The 18,991-nt window shown below is 45.8% G+C and overlaps 2 protein-coding genes across 5 annotated transcripts in view; one reads left to right on the top strand and one right to left on the bottom strand.

Moving 5' to 3' along the window:
* CCDC32 (coiled-coil domain containing 32) overlaps nucleotides 1-14,752 on the bottom strand; it is a 36,578-nt gene extending 21,826 nt beyond the window's left edge. Inside the window, exons 1-2 of the mRNA XM_085626866.1 lie at nucleotides 14,620-14,752; nucleotides 562-847 (exon numbers count right to left, since the gene is read on the bottom strand). Coding sequence (XP_085482992.1) covers nucleotides 562-823 — 262 coding nt within the window. The 5' untranslated portion in view covers nucleotides 824-847; nucleotides 14,620-14,752. The remainder of the gene's footprint in view (nucleotides 1-561; nucleotides 848-14,619) is intronic.
* Nucleotides 14,753-14,769: 17 nt separating this feature from the next.
* LOC146799314 (protein-L-isoaspartate(D-aspartate) O-methyltransferase-like) overlaps nucleotides 14,770-18,991 on the top strand; it is a 233,574-nt gene continuing 229,352 nt past the window's right edge. The window contains exon 1 of one of the 4 annotated variants that reach the window (XM_085626864.1): nucleotides 14,770-14,996. Coding sequence is in view for 2 of the 4 variants with exons in the window: in XM_085626862.1 (XP_085482988.1) it covers nucleotides 14,960-14,996 (37 nt within the window). In the remaining 2 variants the exon portion in view is untranslated. The other 3 variants (XM_085626862.1, XM_085626863.1, XM_085626865.1) reach the window with 3 other exon arrangements.

The following is an 18,991-nucleotide window of genomic DNA, read 5'->3' as shown; positions in this document are numbered from 1 at the left end:
TCCATTTTTCAAAAGTCAATCATAAAACGTTTTTGGGGGGAAAAAAAGGAGCAGGAGAACAAAGCGATGGGCTAAGGAGCTGGTCAACAGGGAAAGACAAGCAAAGTTTGCGGATTTGTGACTTAAAGTGCCCTTACTACAGAGCATGGTCGAGAAGGCTGAAAGTGGTTCCAAAGAGCTGGTTGCCCTATATGCGTATATTTTATGAGCTCCTTCGGACCAAATGGTTTGCATTTTGGAGAAATTGTGAGAAAACAAGATATCCCCAAATTTTTTTAAATGGAAAAACTACAAAATATATTACAGGGATTTAGAATTTAAAAAGTATTGTATGTCAATATTAAAATCTATTTCCCCAGTTAATGTGAATTAAAATGAAGGGAATTTCTGACACCTCGGAATACTTCCCCCCCCCCCCCCCCAACAGGACAGGTACATGTATGAATTCCCCATCTCCAAGAATTTATTTTCATGCTTGTTTTACGGAACCATAATATACCGGCCATCTATCAATATAGCATATTAACAATTCCCCATTTCCGACCACTAACAAGTACTTACCTAAAGAAGCTAAATAGACCTCAGAGTCCTGTAGTGGAGCCCATGGCTTCAGCCCATTGTGTAACCCCGGTGCAGACGTCTCATCGAATAGTGCAGCATTTAAATCACTCTGGGTTTCTTCAGAAGATGCAGTAAATGAATCTGCAAAGAGTTCGTTTGTAACATCTCGACTTTCTGGATTTGGTAAACTGGAGCAGATTTCAGCCCAGAGTTCCTGGCCTGGCCTTGTAACAGCAGACTCAATGCCCTCAATCATTTTCATTGAGCCTTCAACTGGAGAACCAATCTGAAAAATATATGCAGCAATATAAACACTTAGGGATACAAACAGACAACATGCATAGATTGCTGGATTGGTTGATGAAAGGATAACAGGAGATAAAGGGCTACAGGTTATTATACGGACATCCTTTCAACTGCCTGGCTGACTCCGATCCCCCCACCTAGGTGGACTTTAATATGAGTGATCCCAGTTTTTGTTTTGCTCACTAGCGGAGCAAGGGGCTTGGCTGGATTGGTCCTATAGTGGAGGGTGGCTAATACCACTTCATCAGACATCAAATCAATCAATCAGTCATTTGTAAAGCGCACTACATACCCGCGAGGGTCTCAAGGCGCGGGGGGCGCTACTGAACTAGGAGTCTAGTAAGGAGAATAGTTCTTTTAACTGGTATGCCCAGCAAAGTAGTCAAAAGGCAACCTCCAGGAACAATTCAGCCCCCTACAACTGAAGAGCGCCTCAGCGTGTTTAGGCTTACAATTAATTAATCCATTAAGTGCCTCTGCAATGATATGAAGAAATATCACAAGATGATGGGTCCCTGCGCTCGGTAAGGTCAGTCAACCTTTCCTATCCTTGTAGAAGGCCCTGGGGCTGCACCTATATACAGTACATTTACCCTTGTCTGGTTTCTGTTTGCAATATACTTTTAGAGCAGGCGTTTTAACTCAAGACTGACCCAAACCATTTCTCTTGCTTGGCAGCTCTACACAAAATTAAGCTGACCTCACTACGTGTGGTTAATTTGTGTCCAGTCCAATATTCATACTGAGGCCATCTGTGGACTCTCCACTTTGTGGTCTGCAAAGACTGAAAAATGGGAAGAAGGAAGCAGAGAGCCTCTATCAGAGTGCTCCCTACATATCCACTTTTACTTGATCAGCCAGCCTGTGCATTCCCTCCTTTGTGGAAGCCCAGCACGAAAACCCATGAAGATGCCTTCTATTTTGATTGCCTGGGGTTATGGTTTTTTTAACCTCCCATCTAAACTGGATTGGCTCTTGCTTTCTGCCAGTGCCAGAAATGTACTATACGTAATGGTTCCCTTGAGCCTGCATGTTACATTCAAATGATATGGAGAGGTTCTGCTCTACCAGTACAATGGGATGTTTGCCCAGGAACATGACTACGCAGTTGTCATTGTCCTCAAGGCTGAGAACAAATCTAGGATTCCAGCAGAATCACTTCATCAGTCACTTGCCATGAAAGATAAATACAGTTATAAACAAAGTGATTCTGTCTGAAATAACTTCAACAAAGAATATGTATGGTTTGAATTTTTTTTAATTTAATTTTGCAATTAGAACAATAGCCGCCACCTACATCCAGTGGCCGGTGGGGAAGAATCATTATAGGGTTGATTAGAAAAGAATAAGGTAAAGTGTAGTAGTAAATCGAGGGAAAGAAAGATACGAGAAAAGTCTCAGAGAGCTAATGAGGGACAAGAGCTTGGGCAGCAAAACATGTCCTTTCTGCATTTAAGTCAACTTCTGTGAGGTATGTCCACCTGTCTTGGGGTATTCCCAGTGAGTCGAAGTACCCGTAGATATCTCGGGCATGTGAGTTCAGTGAATTCAGTTGACAAGAACTCTATAGTGGAGCCCTATGTTTTGTCAAAGCGATGAAGCTTATGTGTAATACTTGCTATAAGTTTCTCCATGCCGATCACTTCCCATAGCTTATGTAGCCAATTCAACCTAGTTGGGACTCCATCCGTTCCATTTAGAGAGTAACACCTGCTTGGCAGCACCCAGTGCCAAGGTATTGGCCCTTCCCCGGCAGGGCCCAAGAGGTTAATTTAAGGCGTTGGGGAGACACGGGCGTATGTAGCTAGGGAATCTAGGTATATCCGTGTCATAGGTGGCATTTATGTCGGGTAGTATTGAGTTTCAGAAGGGCTGTATCTTCGGACAGTACTATAACACGTGTAAGAGAGTGTGCCCACTTGGCCGCAGTGGCGCCAGCAACAAGTGCCCCCCCGGGCTTCCAGCGTGCCACCCTGTTGGGGTGTAGTACCAATAATGTGCTATCTTGAGAAACATCTCTTTCCCAGTGGTAATGCAAGAGGAGGCCCTGGCTCTGTGTATTAGGTCATGCAGTTATTTCGGGGTGAATTCTCGCTCGCACTCTGACTCCCATCTACGCTGAGCATGGGACTTAACTCGCTGTGTGGATGTAAGGAGAAAGGAATATATATCTGAAAGCAGGCGCTTGTCCGTTTTTCGGGTTATAAACTATTTTTTAAATATTGGTAATGGACGGCTTGCGTGTGGGCAGATATGTGGCTGCGTGACCCAGGGTCGCAAGGCCAGGTATTGCCAGTAGGCTGCTTTAGGTTAGTCATAGTTGGCAGATAGTTGGGGAAAGTCCATTATTCCTTCTACGTTGCAGAGGTTGCCCACCTTTTTACAGATGGCTTCCTGCCATTTAAGGTAATTGTGTCTTGTCTGAGTTTGAGGGAATTCCGAGTGGACTAAACAAAGAATAGTTAGACATTGGGAGAGAGACCAAATTATGGTCTTCTTCATATACAATCAATGAGAGACAACAGGTCCACGTAATAGTGATAGCCCACGAACAGTGGCATTTATGTTGCATCAGTAATCAAATGTACATAATCCAAGTGGTGTTCCACAGAATGAAGTATGTGATGCAGTGCTAGTGAGGTGTGCAAAATGGTGAACAATTGATAAAAATGATAAACACAAAATACCGGATAATAATTCAATTATTATACAGGCTATCTGTAACTTTGCAAAGTTCTTGCCGAATAACAGATTATAGCAACCAGGCATTGGCGTCTCGACCCGTAGGATGTGGTTACCTTAGAAAGCGGGTCTTCATCAGAACAAAATAGTGGATACACCTTGTATGGTAAAATAATGAGACTATTATGGCAAATGGCAGTAAATCACCTCCAGGGTAAACTGTGTAGGGAGTTCTACACAAATTGATTAGGGATGCGTGATGAACACGTATGGGGTCTATATTTTCTTAAATGTGATAACATTTCTAATCCATCACTATAGTGATAATCTTAATTTGTAGAATTAAAATTAGCACATAATAAACCCTAATTATCATAAAATATTACATTTGTATGTATGGATACTGGTGGTTAAAGGACAGCATTTGCTATGGATACCCTGTGGGAGAAATAGCTTCTCGATAAAGTCGCAGCTTCTAAACATCAACCCACATCTGTAAATATAATCCAATGGTGGGGAGGGGAAATACCAGTTATGTATTCCTTTACTCCATGGCGGCATGAACCAAAGATATTAACCCTGGTGCCTAAGCCCCCCGACAGGCCCAATAAAAATAGGTTCATGACAGGACAACCATGGGACTGCAAAAAGAAGGCATACATCATTATTAATCCTCTTCGGCTCCAGCATGTTGCCTTTGACCGCTGAAGGTTTTTTAAGTCTAAAGATTAAACTGGGGACAAGAACGAACCTGCAGCTTGTACCCAAACTCGATCCATCAGGCAGCTGAAGTCTCTGCCCTAGACTGCTGCTTTCCATGGACTTAATTTGGCCAAATGTTTTTTTATGGGCCATTTGAGATTCTTTTTTTTTTAAATCATACCTCCTGATAAGCTTTTTTTTGTCCTTTCGGTGTGTTTTTTTTAAATCATTAGATATTAATTACTTTGCTACAGTTCTTTGGAAAATGTATCCAACTTATTTCTTGACTTTAAGGGTTTTTTGATGCTGCTGAAATAATTTACCCAAGTTTTCTCTGAGGAAAGTCTGACGCTTAGGTCGCAGTTACCAAGGGAAAGACCAGGAACCAATATTTACTTTTTAGGCAGAATATTGTTTAACTTTTGGAAGCTCAGCTACAGATCACATAGAAAAATAAGGCTACCCTCAACACTTTGTCATCAATCTGGCTCCATACAGTACTCGGTTTATCAATGTCACAAGAACAAAAGGTTGAGTTTACCATGCAGTTATTCAAACTCGTGCCTTGCAAGTTTACTTGGACATCGCTGCAGAAGGGACATAAACTAATGAGCTATTTTACCAACACTGCAGCTTGTTAGCTGCAGGTTACGCTTGGCCCTCTGCAATACATGCATGCTCCCACTGTGGTATCTTACATAAATTTTAACCTGTGGTCTCCAGGTTAAACGGAAAGTGCATTAACCATCTGGACTATTTTAAAAGGATTGAAACCTACATTTAGGATACCTTATGTTAAGGCTTTGTTTTTACATCTTATTGCAGGTTTTAAATATAGTACAAAGACCGTAAGGCTGAGTACTTTACACGTGCACCAGTTACATTAAACAAGGTCACATACATGGGCATTTGAAAGGATTTGCCCAGATCACAAGATGTTGAACCGATGCAGAGACTGGAACCTGGTTCCCCAGCTCCACAAATGGCAGCTCTGATCTTAAGGCCATATCCTGTGTAGAGGGAGGAAGGCAGAAGTCATATTAAAGCTTAGTTTGTTATGGACTTGAGGTATCAAGAGGACCTGTAGCTGAGCCACAATCAGGCTTTAGCCTGGCTCGACCTTTTAGTGGATAGCCCAACTTTAACTTGCTTCCAGAACTATAACCCTATCAGGGCAAAGAGATACACCGCATGACACTTCAAGCTCAGTATTTTTCTAAGATAAACAGATCTTTGTGTTCTGTCTGAATGTCAGCCATGTATGTTAGTACACTAATCCTAAGCCCTTATAAAGTCAGTACACTATACAAACAACGTTATTTTGTGGCACTAATAAGTGTTTATTACAACACAACTGTACCTATTTTATCAACCATATAATAATTTCAATCCTCCAAGGATTCCAACTTACAACTTGTAGATTGCATGTAGCTTGTGCAGAATGCACTGAGCTGTTTTACCATGGTCATAATTTGACCTGCAGGTTACATATGTATCCAACATTTACTCCGCCTTTGCAACAACTTCCCATATTCTTGATGATTGGGAAAGTGGTTATGAAAGGTCGGAAGCGGTAAATCCTAATCTATCTGGAGAACTCAAAGCCTTTCCGCCTTTAGATCTTGTCAATGTTGTAAGGCTCCTTAATAACTTAAAATCAGGCTCTCCCCAGGATGCTGCCCCTCCGAAGGCGCTTAAGCAGGTTTCGGACACAGTATGCCCGGTGATAATGCAGGTCATCAACGTGTCGCTGGACTCGGGAGTAGTACCTCCTAACTGGAAGAAGGCCAAGGTCCGGGCCCTGTTAAAAAAACCTAACTTGGACCCTGAAGATCTGTCTAATTATCGACCTATTTCGCTGCTCCCGAGTCTGAGCAAAACAGCGGAAAAACACGTTAACCAGGCCCTCTCCTTATTTGTTGAATCTTCGGGTTCCTTACATTCTACCCAGACTGGATTTAGGGCCAATCAAGGAACAGAAACAGCACTGGTGGCAGTAGTAGAGGCGACTAGGAGTATTGTGGATGCGGGAGGCTGCGCTGCGGTGGTCCTATTGGACCTCAGCGCAGCCTTCGATACGGTCAACCACTCTCTCCTGCTGCATCGGCTTCGCCTTGTAGGGGTCTCAGGACTGGCCCTTAAATGGCTTCACTCCTTTTTATCGGACAGATTTTTTTCCGTCTTTGAGGATGAGGCGTCATCTAGCCAGCTGCAATTGAGTCACGGCGTTCCCCAAGGATCATCGCTCAGCCCTACGTTGTTCAACATTTACATGAGACCTTTGGCTGAGGTGGTGCTTCCTTGGGGAATTCAGCTTGTCACCTATGCCGATGACACGCAGTTGGTGGTTTCCTTAGTAAGGGACGATGCCTTACCTCAGGGGACAAATAATCTGACCCCGTGTCTCAGTAAAGTCCTTGAATGGATGACCTCATCTTGTTTAAAGCTTAATGGAGCCAAAACGGATATCAAGCTGTTGGGATATAAAGCTCCAATCAACCTTGATCCCTGGTGGCCGCAGTGTTTGGGACCTTCCCCAAAGCCTATGACCAAAATAAAAAGCTTGGGGGTCTGGTTGGACTCCGCCCTGAACTTCCAACACCAGGCTAATAAAGTGGCCGCGACCTGCTACAGTTTGTTGAGAGCCTTAAAAAACAGTCCTGGACCTCCTTCCCTTTGATGCTAGACGCATTTTGGTCCAGTCGTTGATTCTTTCGCGACTGGACTATGCTAATGCTATCTATATGGGGACACCAGCAGCTACCATAAAAACTCTGCAAACGGTGCAGAACTGCGCAGCTCGCCTGCTTATGAAAGTCACCAAACGATGCTCAGCAAAGGCCGCATTACGTTTCCTTCACTGGCTTCCAATCCAGGAGAGAATTGTGTTTAAGAATTTGTGCTTGGCACATAAGTCTATCCACAATGCTGGCCCGCCCATTTTGGACCCCCTGTTCTGCCGCCATCAATCGGTTAGACCCCTCAGATCCAACCAACGAAATCTGCTTGCAGTTCCTAGGGTGAAATTGTCCCGGATGGGTGGCCACCGGCTCTCGGTCCAAGTGGCCAAAAGATGGAATAAACTCCCCGATAACATCAGGCATGAACCCAATCATATCGCTTTCAGGAAGCAACTAAAGACATTTTTGTTTCAATAATGTCTTCTAAACGTCTCCTCGGTCTGACAGCGCTGGGATGCTCTAGGGTAGCCATGCGCTATATAAGAATGTACTCACTCACTCACATAGGATTCTTCAACAAACGTATTAACTCACTGTGCTGTCTTGCATCAAATGCACATCTCTAACCAAAATATTACATGTAATGCTCTGCAGCAGAAACATTAACCTTCTAAGCTATTTTATGAGGATTCAAACCAGTGACCAGAGTTTGCACACAAGTCTCTCCTGCAAGTTGCTTTAACCATTTAAGCCATCATACCAGTATTATTCCAAGACTTGCTTGATAGACACTGTCGGAACCCCTTTCAGAGGGCCAAGCAAGGGTTACTGGGCCTAACCGTAGGAGCGGAGGACTTTTACTCCTGATGTTCCGGGGCTCAACCTACTATGGATTTTGGGCAACTGGGCCAAGTACAGCTACAGCACTTGAATACTCAGTTTTGGAAAAAAATGTAGTATGTTATATATACTGCTACTAACGCAAAGGAAAAATACGACATGCGCAAACAACTACATGGTTCCCGAGGTCAGGGTCTCAAGGCTGTCCTCCTGATTCCACTCATGCCTCGCTCCTAGCGATAGTGGTTACTTCCCATTCATTATAGGCAGCCTCCAGGGCAAACCCAACCAGTAGTCCGAGACTCAGGAGTCCAACCCAACTCCATTTTAAGGTCAACAGTGTTCCAGCGCCACAGTGCTAACTAGCAAGCAAATTCCCTTAGGCCGACTGACCCAAAATCACTCTTATCCGCACCTGAGGGCTTGGAGCATTGAGAGTTCATGAGCACATCTCGTCCGTGAGTGCTTGGAACAGCAGTAGCTGAATCAGGAAGTCTTGTCGCTCGCAGCTCAGGCGTTCTGCACTCAGCGGGCGCAGAGGTCCTCACAAGCAGTTGTGCCACTGAAGCGACCGAAGGTTTTCAGCAGCTCCTCCTTGCAGAGAAAGTGTCCGATCTGCTCGGCAGTGGGGATGATTAACAATCCTCAAGCAGGTCCCCCGCCTTGATCACTGTGCGCAGGTGCTCCGAGGGTGGCCTCACTTCTCCGAAGGGTGAGCCAGGTTGCACGTCTTGTTGCTCCTGGTGACCCCTCTGGCATATGGGGTCACTGATCCCTCTCTGTACAAGATTTGGCACAGCGAAGTCCTCAGCATCGTCCCCACCTGGCATATAAGGTTACAGCTCACCACAACATATGGGGTACGGCCCCCACAGCACAGCAGTCTTCTAGCGGTGGGCCCTCCTGGCATATGGGATCTGGCCCGATCTGCACACGGCTCAATTCACAGCAGCCCTCCTCTGGTATACAAGGATCGACAACTTTGTCCTGCACACAGGAAACATGATTGGAGCAGCAGGCATCTCCTCATACCTCTCAAAACAGGTCCACTCGACAGGCCTCCCCACTAGACCTCAGTCGCTCTCCACTTCCTCACAGGGCACACTGGTCTTGGCAAGCAGGCAGGCGCTGCAGGCTTCAGGGCAGGTGGTCTGGGATTCCCTGGGTGATGTCCCGTCACCCAGAAGGGAGACTAGCAGGCCTTGGCCCCCAGTCCTGGTCACAGGCAGAAGTCTTGCTGAGCTTCCAATCCTCACACAGCCTCTCTGACTGCTTGGCAATTGACAATTTTTAGGGTCTCAAGCTCTCCTTATAGTCCATTTCTGGGAACTAAATTTGACTTAGAGCCTCAGTCTTTGAATTTTATGTTGGTCAGCTTCTTTTGAAGCACCTGCTCCTCTGTCCGCTCTCTCTCTTACAAGCAGTCTGTCACAGCAGAAGTGACTCCAAAGCGAATAGTCCCATAACACAGTTATTATTATTTGGAGTTTTATATCGCGCACGGTTACCCTAGAGCATCCCAGCGCTGTCCAGAGACCGACTGAAGCTAACACGTGACCCACTAGTCTGGGAAAAGATGAGTTTTTAGTAGTTTGCGGAAACGCCGAGTACTAGTCTCTGCCCGCAAAACAAGTGGAAGCGAGTTCCAAGCGGAGGCCGTGTTCACTGAGAACCTTCTCCCTCCAGTACGGGCTCGTCTTACTCTAGGAGACTGAAGGAGGAATTTATGATCCGAACGGAGGGCCCTTGCTGCTTTATAGGGTTGGATCATATTTCTTAGGATCGCAGGACCCTTCCCCTGCAGACTCTTCTGTGCCATGCAGAGTGCTTTGAAGGTTACTCTTTCCCGCACCGGAAGCCAGTGAAGCGCCTTTAGAGCCGGTTTGGCGGACTGCCTTCTGGGGACGTTTGTCAGCAGTCTAGCCGCGGCATTTTGCACCTGCTGCAACTTCTTAAATGTAGATTCCGGCGCGCCCAAGAAGAGTGCATTGCTGTAATCCAGCCTCGAAATGACAAGCCCCTGTATAAGCAATTTACGGGAGGTGTCAGGAAGGAGTGACAGAATCTTGCGGGCTGACCGGAGCATACCAAAACATACACCAGCGGTCTTTTTGGCGTGTGTTCTAAATGTCAGATCCTGCTCCAGCCACACCCCCAGGCTCTTGATCTCCTTCTTCGGGCTGGGAGGGACTCCCATGCAGTCAGGCCAGCTACTGGGAGACAGAGCAAAGGACGTTTGGCCTAAGATCATGAGCTCAGTTTTTGAGCCATTCAGTTTAAGGGATGAAATCGACATCCACCTAAACACTTCCTCCAAGCAAGAATGAAGTACCACAGGTTGCTTCTCTAATTGAGAGAGCCCAACAACCAACTGCGTGTCATCCGCGTAGCTAATGATGTTAAAGCCGAACGGAGACACCACATCCTCCAGGGGGGCCATATATACATTAAATAAGGTAGGGCTCAGCGACGAGCCCTGAGGGACCCCACACTGGAGGGCAAAGGGGGGAGATTTCTCAATTCCTTCCCACACTTCAAATGACCGACCTCCTAAGAAGGAGGCAAGCCATCTCAGAGCCATCCCTGTGACACCCAGCCCTTCCAACCGTTGGAGTAATACCTGGTGGTTTACGGTATCAAAAGCCGCACTCAGGTCCAGGAGGATCACTGCCACTGACCCTCCTGAATCCAGAATGCACCTGGCCTCCTCCACCACGGCCAGAAGGGCGGTGTCGGTACCCTGTCCAGGGCGGAATCCCGTCTGGGAATCCCGTAGCCGGCCATTGGTCTCCAAGAAATTAGATAGTTGGTGGTTAACCAATCTTTCCGCAATCTTGCTTACACCCGGGAGCAGGGAAATCGGCCTAAAATTAGCCAGATCAGAGGGGTCAAGGCTCGGCTTCTTCAGGAGGGCCTTGACGACCGCTCCTTTCCATCCAGGTGGCACCACTCCCTGTGACAGAGACAGATTAATTAGCTCGGTCACTGGAGCCACAATGGTTGGCGCAGCCTGCTTTAAAAATCGCATCGGGACAGGGTCTTTAGGGGAGCCACTCTTCAATTTCCCAAGCACACTCAGTACCTCTTCCGCCGTCACAGGGCCAAACAGATCCAACTCCGGTGTACCTGCCCTATGCGGAGCCGTTGACAATGCCACTGCGGTTAGCTGGGGGAGTGAGCGTAGGATGGTCTCAATTTTGGAACTGAAGTAAGTAGCTAGCTCCAGACATTTCCCTTGGGCATTATCGTAAATAACCGGTGGGTCGGGGGTTTTAAGCAACTCTTTCATTACTTTGAAGGACTCTCTCGAGGAACAGGTGGCTTTACAAATTCTTTCGTCAAAGTATTTGATCTTAGCCTCCCTTATCGCGTTCTTATACAGTCTCATGGCTAGGCGATACTTGTTCCTACTTGTTATCCCCCAGTCCTTCCTCCACGCCCGTTCTGACCTTTTGCAGCTCTTTCTTAGTGCCCTTAACTCAGGAGAGTACCAAGGGGCCGAGCCCACTCTCTTCTCCCTGATGAGCATCTTTTTCATTGGAAGGATGGCATCTAAGGAACTACTCAACCAGCTCTCCAAGGTGGCGTCCGCCTCCTCCGGGTCAGACCCCCCTTGGGGGCATGTGGACTCCAAATGGGCCGTCCATTTATCCATGGGGAGCCTCGACCAAGCTCTATCTATCCTGAATGTCCTAGGTGTGGAAGAATCCCAACCCACAGGAGACAAGCTAGCTAAAACTAGACAATGGTCCGACCATGGTAGAGCAAGGGGAGGTAGGGCGGTTAGTTGCTCCATATTGGAGAAAATGGATCAAGCAGGTGACCCTTTCCATGGGTCGCACCTGAATTGATTCTTTTCATCTGCATAGCACCCATGTCAGACTGCAGGTCAGTAGCCGGCAGGTCCGTTGCGTCTTCAAAATGAAGGTTCAAGTCTCCTAGCACGATAAAATTCGTAGTTGAGGAGGCAAGACAGGTGACGGATTCCATTAGTGAATCAATGAAACTGGCCACTGCCCCAGGGGGGCGGTACACCAGGAGCCCTGAAATAACAACCGTGGGGGACAGTTGAAGGGTAAATTGACAACTTTCACAGTCCTTAATCCCTGCTTCCTGTGCTTTGCAACTGAGCGTATCCCTATACAAAATAGCCAAACCCCCTCCCCGCCCTATGGGTCTATCAAGATGGAAAATCACAAATCCCGGCGGGAGGGCTTGGACCATGTCTGGGCTGGAAGTGGACGTGATCCATGTCTCTGTTAAGAATAAAATATCAAGGTCATAGTCCACGATTAATGAATTAATTTCCGTGGAGTGGCGAGGAAGTGACCTACAATTCAACAGGCCAAATTCTAAATTTTTTCTGGTCTTATGGGCCCCAAACCCCGGGCTACACACCTTACAACTTACAAAAGGTTGACCCTCCTTCACGATAAATCCACATGTATCCGATTTCGGTGGTCGTAATGTGAGGAGATCAGTCGTGTCATACCTGATGCGACTACCTTGCAAATATGACGTACCGGACATAATGGCCGGCCCTGGGCACGTCCGGGCCCGGACGGGCACAGACGGGCTTTCCTCTGGCGCGACGCTGCGCGCGTACGCTGCGCGCTTGCATACTGCCCCCTAAATAGTGTGTGGCAGAAGGTTTGTACCGCCACTAGAACGCTGACCCCAGAAGCGTCCTGGGAGCGTCAACTACACCCACACAAGATGGCGGTCGGGAGCAGCACCGCGTTTAGAACACCGAAATGGTGAGTCTTTGTGCGTTTTTGTTTTAAAGTGCGGGCAGTGCGGACGTAAGGGGGAATGAGGAAAGTAAAAAACACAATTACACTCTCAAACAATGTAATATTAAAAATCACAAAAGCAGTGCTAAAAAAAGTTAAAAACGAGCAGCAAGATCAATGAAAGCAGCAATAGCGTAGTGGTCTTCTCTAGAGTCTACAGTCCATGGGAGTCACTAGAGTTCACACCTGAATATCAACCACTGGGATATGTCCGTCAAAATGTTATCCCAGGGTCCCAGTCCTACTCTTTATGATTCACATATCAGCCCCATCTTCTTCCTGAAATGTCCCCAGGCCCACTCCTTGTGACATTTCACTTAATCGAAGAGTATCCTTTGAAGTGTACAGTGGAAGCCTGTCTCTCCCATCTCCAGTATGTCCCCCACCCACCTTACAAGAATGCAGGAATATACAAATCTGTCTGGAGGTGCCCTCTCCGTGTTTCACCATGCAGGCCGGAGTCTCCCAAAATGAAACCCAGGGCCCTAAAAGTATTGTTGCTTTCACAGGCACAGATACACCCACTGCATGTATACAGCATAGACACCCTACACAGCACTTTATCCTGCCAATGATGAGTTAAGCATACAGCAGCACAAGTGTAACCAAGTGAGCCTGTGGACCTCACTCCAGTGACAGAGGTTAATAAACACACAGTATGCTACAATCACCACACTTGTGGTACTTAACTCCTGGTGAAGGCAGTAGCCGTCCATTACTAGCAGGATAGAAATTGGGCGCCCCTCAGGATCCAACAAGACCACAATCCGTGAGACAGGCCCAAGCCACGGCGCATACACATAATCTGTGTGTGTCTATGACGACAAAAATAAGCATTAGGGATCCACACATCAGTACAGTTAGGGAACTCAGGGCAGGGGTGCACATCCATTACCATGTGCAGGAATTTTCCGTCCCAACAGACACACATCTCCGAAGCATGTATTTAAGCCATGAAACATGTCAAAACGTATTCCGTTTGTAATCAATAAAGTAAGCCGGCACAGCTTTACTTTATTCCTTATTGGTGATTCCTTCAGGGTAGAGTTTCTAAAAATAATGCACATGTACTTTCAGACTATATAAACTTACTTTTATTGACTTGGCTGCTATTCATATCATTGCTTTCATCATGACTCGGTTGCCTTCTCCACTGCTCTACATTACTGCTCTACAGCTCCCAATTACTGGGCTCCTGGGGACAGAGACCTTATCCATACAAATGGAGACTATTCAACCCCCTTTTCTTTGGGTGGCTCCGCTTCCCCTCCCCATCCATGTGGACAGGGCTTTAAGAGGGGCAGATCCCTCCTGGGAGTAATTATAAATGGCCACTCAAACTGGTCCCTACCGTGCCCTATATGGATGCCTTTCACTTAAAAGGAAAAACATTGATTTCTGAACAATGAACGTAAAAAAAGGGGAGGGTAAAACATGGCCATGATTGAGAGCTCTAGAGTGGAGGGTGAAAGCAGTGCGAGTTTCTCTGTGTTTTCTGGTCAGTGGACCAAAAAGGTGTTCAGAAAACATGGGCATTCAATTCTTGGCCTCTCTGCCGAGCCCACTGAGGAATGGTCTCGAATTCCAGTTGCAATTGGGACTCTGTGCAAATGTGTGTGAAGGATGTTCACGGTTTTCAAAATAGTGAAAAGGCAAATGAAAGAAAAAAAAAAATCAGCGCTTATAGGTGAGCGGGAATCACAGAAATGTGGTTTATATGTTTAAGCCACACCCATAATGAAATAGGCCATGACCCTTTTAAAGGACTCCTCCGCTTTAAGGCCAGTCTTTAGGTATGTGTCCACTTTTCGTTATCCCTCTGGAAGTAGTGTCACATGGCTTTTCCTCTGCTGAACAAGCCTCATTCACCTCTTGTGAGGCCAGGACTAGAAACTGTGTCCCCGGCGACATGGGATGAAGTGGTCAACATGCATGGCTCCGTTAGCCCCCCTTTAGCGACGCCGTAGATTCCGGTTCCATGGCGGTCTCCTTCAAATACTCAGCATTTCTTAGAACTATCGTTTTCGCGAACACATATTCGCCTGCCAACCAACCTGTATTGTGAAGCCGGGTCTCCTGGACCACTAGACGCGCTCGGGCCAGCCTACTCCGGGTCAGACAGCAGCAGAGTACACAGCGAACACCTAAAGCACCAAAGGGGCGGGACCAGGGCTTGACTGACACCACAGCAGGCCAATCACAGTACGGAAGAACAACCTGCTTTACGGCTTCGATATCTTTTTATGATTAACGTGTTTGTGTTGAGTATCGTCGCAGCGCCCTCTCTTCACAGGAGCCCCGCGGATCGCAGCTCTTTGACAGGAGGAAACATAAACTAGTAAAAGGCCAAAAAGCTAAGGTACGGCTGCTGCCGTAAAGAATGCTGCAAAGCCCATGACAGTCCAGGGAAGACGTAAACGCGAGCGAGGAGGTGAGCGACGTTGCTGTTTAGCTGTTGGACGCTGTTTTTCTCTTACCACAAACGTTTCCCAGGGTTTCTGAGCATGCGCGACGTAAACTAGGCCGGTTTTTCACTAAAGGGGTTTCACTTTCAGGTGGGCTGTTTTGTTTTCCTTCATCTCGCACATTAGTATTTTTTTTAATTTTTTTTTACAGCCAGCCACTTTCAAAAGAAATTTGATTTCCCTCCTACATCAATTTTGGTACCCTTACCCCTTACCAATATTTAACTGCAACTGCGTACGGCCAGAGCTGCCAACTTAGAAAATGTAACCGGGTTCTAGTCTCGAGCAAATAAACGTGTCCCTGTGTAATGTAAGTAACTGCTTCAAATGTAAACCGCTCCAATACCTTCGGGTCGAGTGTGAGCTATATAAATGTGCCCAAAAAATGTGTTAAGCGAGCGCTCGAAATTAGGGTGATCCAACTGGATCCGGTTACTGAGCCGGATCCGGGACCGCTTCAGTGAACTATGCATACTTTCCACAGTTTTCGACAGCGAAACACTTCAGCCGTGCCCGCACTTTTTGTGTGCTCATTCAGAGAAAGCAACCTCGGGTAAAGGAAGCCTCATACAGAGTTTAAGTGGGATGAAACGGTGGCTGTGAGTCTATGAATCCTTTCTAAGATGTGACGATGAGCGAGCGGCCCAGTTCGTTAAGAGCGTGGCTTAAAACGTAAAAATCTTGTGTTTCGCACAACCTGCCACCGGACTAGTTTCCGATTGCCTGTTTCCGAATGTTCTGTTATTGCATCCAAATAACGCCCTTCACGCCACATACATCTGAATCTTACCTGTGAGACATTTGCATTATTTTTCTCCGAAAGTTTTTGTGAACAATCCATATGCATATTTCATACTTCATCTCGTTCCTCCTACACACCCCATTTCCTTCTATGCACATGGCTCCCTGCATCACTTCACCCCCCCCCCACACGATACACCCATTCACCTTTAAGCACTGCATTTTCTTTTATTTCGCTGTGTTAATATTTGAGCACATAATTTAACAAGCAAAAGCACCCAAAGAGGTATTGTATCACAAAGTACACTGTCCAAACAGTAAGGACTCGAAGGGACCACTGTTCTTGTTTATTGCAGAGTGTAGACAATCTCTGACTTTCCATGAGGAGGAGCCGAGCAGCACGGAGACTTGGCGTTGCCGTTTCCTCGAGAGCTTACTATGGACTCTGAACTAATAGAACATTATGTTTTGCTTGACCCCAGACCTATCCTCCGTTATCTCTTTTTACTGAATTATAACTGGTCAAATTGACGATTTCCTTCTGGTGACCTCAGGGCTTTAAGTGGGATGCATTGGTCATCTCTCAGCTAGACTATGCAAACAGTCTGTATCTTGGCCTGCCAGAGTATCTTATCAGAAAATTGTAGGTCATACAAAGCGCGGCAGCAAGACTTATTAGGAATGTCCCTTTTCGCCAGCATATCACTCCTCATCTCCGGAGCCTACATTGGCTACCTGTAAAAAGGCGGATAGAGTTTAAGGCACTAACTCTGGCCTATAGAGCATCTTGAGGCTTGGGTCCAACATACCTTAAGAAACGACTCCAGAAATACCACCAAACTAGGGCACTTCGTTCAAATCATCAGGACTTACTGGTGATTCCACATTTTAAGAAATCTATTATTGGTGACAGGGCCTTCTCGGTAAAAACCACCATGTTATGGAACTCTATACCTGAACATCTGCGGAAGTCCTCATCAGAACGTGTTTTCAGGAAAACCCTGAAAACATGGCTGTTTGACCGGACTTAGCACTTTCCAGCGCCCCAACTACATTTCTGCTCATGCTGCTAGCGCTGGGACACCTCCGTTGGAGGTAGCTGCGCGCTCTATAAATTACAGTAATAAATAATAAAAAACTGGGGGGTCTCTCAAAGGGGCGTGGCTTAAAAAAACACCCAAGCTAAAAAAAAACTGCTTAGCATACTTTGCTGCCCGACTTCTATTTTGCTTTTTCGGTCATTGCATCCAGATATGATACAGCAAGTATCAGCATACCAGCAACAAGGCAGGACTATTGGCTTTGTCAATGGTTGTTCGATGGATAAGATTAATAAGCAGCAACTATGGCTTGTATATAATATTGAAAACGCTTCCAGCCCTGGTGACACCATGACAATGTTGCTGCTCCTGAGTTTCAAAAAGAGAAAGGAAATCCGGAGGGAAAATGACTCTCTTTAAAGGATTTCCCTTCCCCTACAACGCTCACCTGGGAGTACGTCATGCCGTAACTTCTTCACTAGTGAGAAGTGAGCAGTGTGAGCACGCGCACATCTATGTGCCTGCTGTCACTGCAGTCTGGAAAAAACTGACCGCCTGTGCCAGGGCACAAAACAGAGCCCGATAGAAACCCGTTGAGAGGCCTCCTTTAAAAAACTGCCAGTGCTCTGCACCGGTGAGACCCGGCCCACTTAAAGCCCTTGGTGACCTATAACTTTTTAGAAACTTCATACTTGTTTGGCAATCTTCTTGCTTTACTCAGGACCAGTGGGTCAATACCTTTCTTTTTCTGATCACAGCTACTATACTGGCAATCGTCCCATACTTCTTGTGAATAGTTCTAGTTTCACAACTCTTTTACCACGAAGGAGCACCCTTCCATTGGAACAACTTTGGCCATTCGACGGCTTACTTCTAGATTGTGTTGTTGAAAAAGGAATGAATACCTATTTATATTTTGAGAAGCCTTGAAAAAGTCTTGTTTTGATGAAACACGTGTTGGCTGTTCATCCCTGAAGAACATTAGTTGGTGTATTGTCTGTATCTGATGATTACCTGATTGTCTACACTCAAAAATAAACAAGAACAGTGCTCCCTACAAGTCCTTACCGTTTGGACTGTGTACTTTGTTATAAATACTTCTGAGTGCTTTGGATTGTTAAATTATGTGATTCGACTCACTGGATTTTTTTCAGTTTGTTAAAACCACCATTGGTAGTCTTGTGTTTGAAACCATTATAGCACCACCAGAATAATTTTTCTCTGTGTTCTCAGTACTCCACCCACAGTACATTTGTATATGTTTACATTAAGTGCGATAACTGAAACCATTACTACCGATTATTGCTCTGTTAATATTTGAGGAGCTGTGTACCTCATTAGCACACTTTTGCATATAATCACTTTTAGAATTGGCACATCACTGTTATTATGTACTCTCTGCAGAAGGACCAAGGATTGAATGAGCATGTATTCTGAACACCTTCTTGATCCACTGACCGGCTTTGTGAGAACCTCGTCCTACTTTCAGCCTCCACTCCAGAGCTCTCAATCATGTTTTTTTAGAACCAACTATCCACCGATAAACGGAACTCTCATAGACACATATAGGGTACCCACTTCACATTATGGCTAATGCAAGGTCAATATGCTGCATGAAAAATCATCACAAAAGCAACACACTTCATAAGAGTTTTTCAAGTCCTGTGTATAGATTGGACTCGTGATGCCTGATTGAGGCTAATTACATGTAGGTAATGTTGTGTGTGTTTAAAGTTGTTTTATGTGTCTATTCATCACTTACAAGTTTTTTCTCACAGCCTGCTCACATTTTTCATACGTGAGAATTATGTCACCATCTACTCGCAAGGGTGCACGATGTACAAAACATAAAGCTATAATGTGGCGGACGGGCCGTGTATGTTTTAAATTCTTTTTTCCTCATATCCTCGTAGATAACATAAGAACAGACCAACTAGGTGCTGTATGCATTTATTTATATTTTATCTATCTCTACTCTCACTTCAGAAAATGATATCTGGATGACTGAAAGAGTTGAAACCGGGAGTAACCTGATGAAAAGCCTTGGGGTAGGGCTTGAAACTAATTGACCAGAGAAAATTAGGGACATCATCCTAGTAGTCTCTGTTAGACCTGTCAGCCCTTTGGGTGGTCCCTCCTCATCATTATTTATTTTGTCCCACTTTTGCCTCAAACCCTGT

The sequence above is a fragment of the Triturus cristatus genome, chromosome 9, assembly GCF_964204655.1.
Source record: "Triturus cristatus chromosome 9, aTriCri1.1, whole genome shotgun sequence".
NCBI classification, from domain to species: Eukaryota; Metazoa; Chordata; class Amphibia; order Caudata; family Salamandridae; genus Triturus; species Triturus cristatus.
This window is presented reverse-complemented; position numbering and strand designations above follow the sequence as displayed.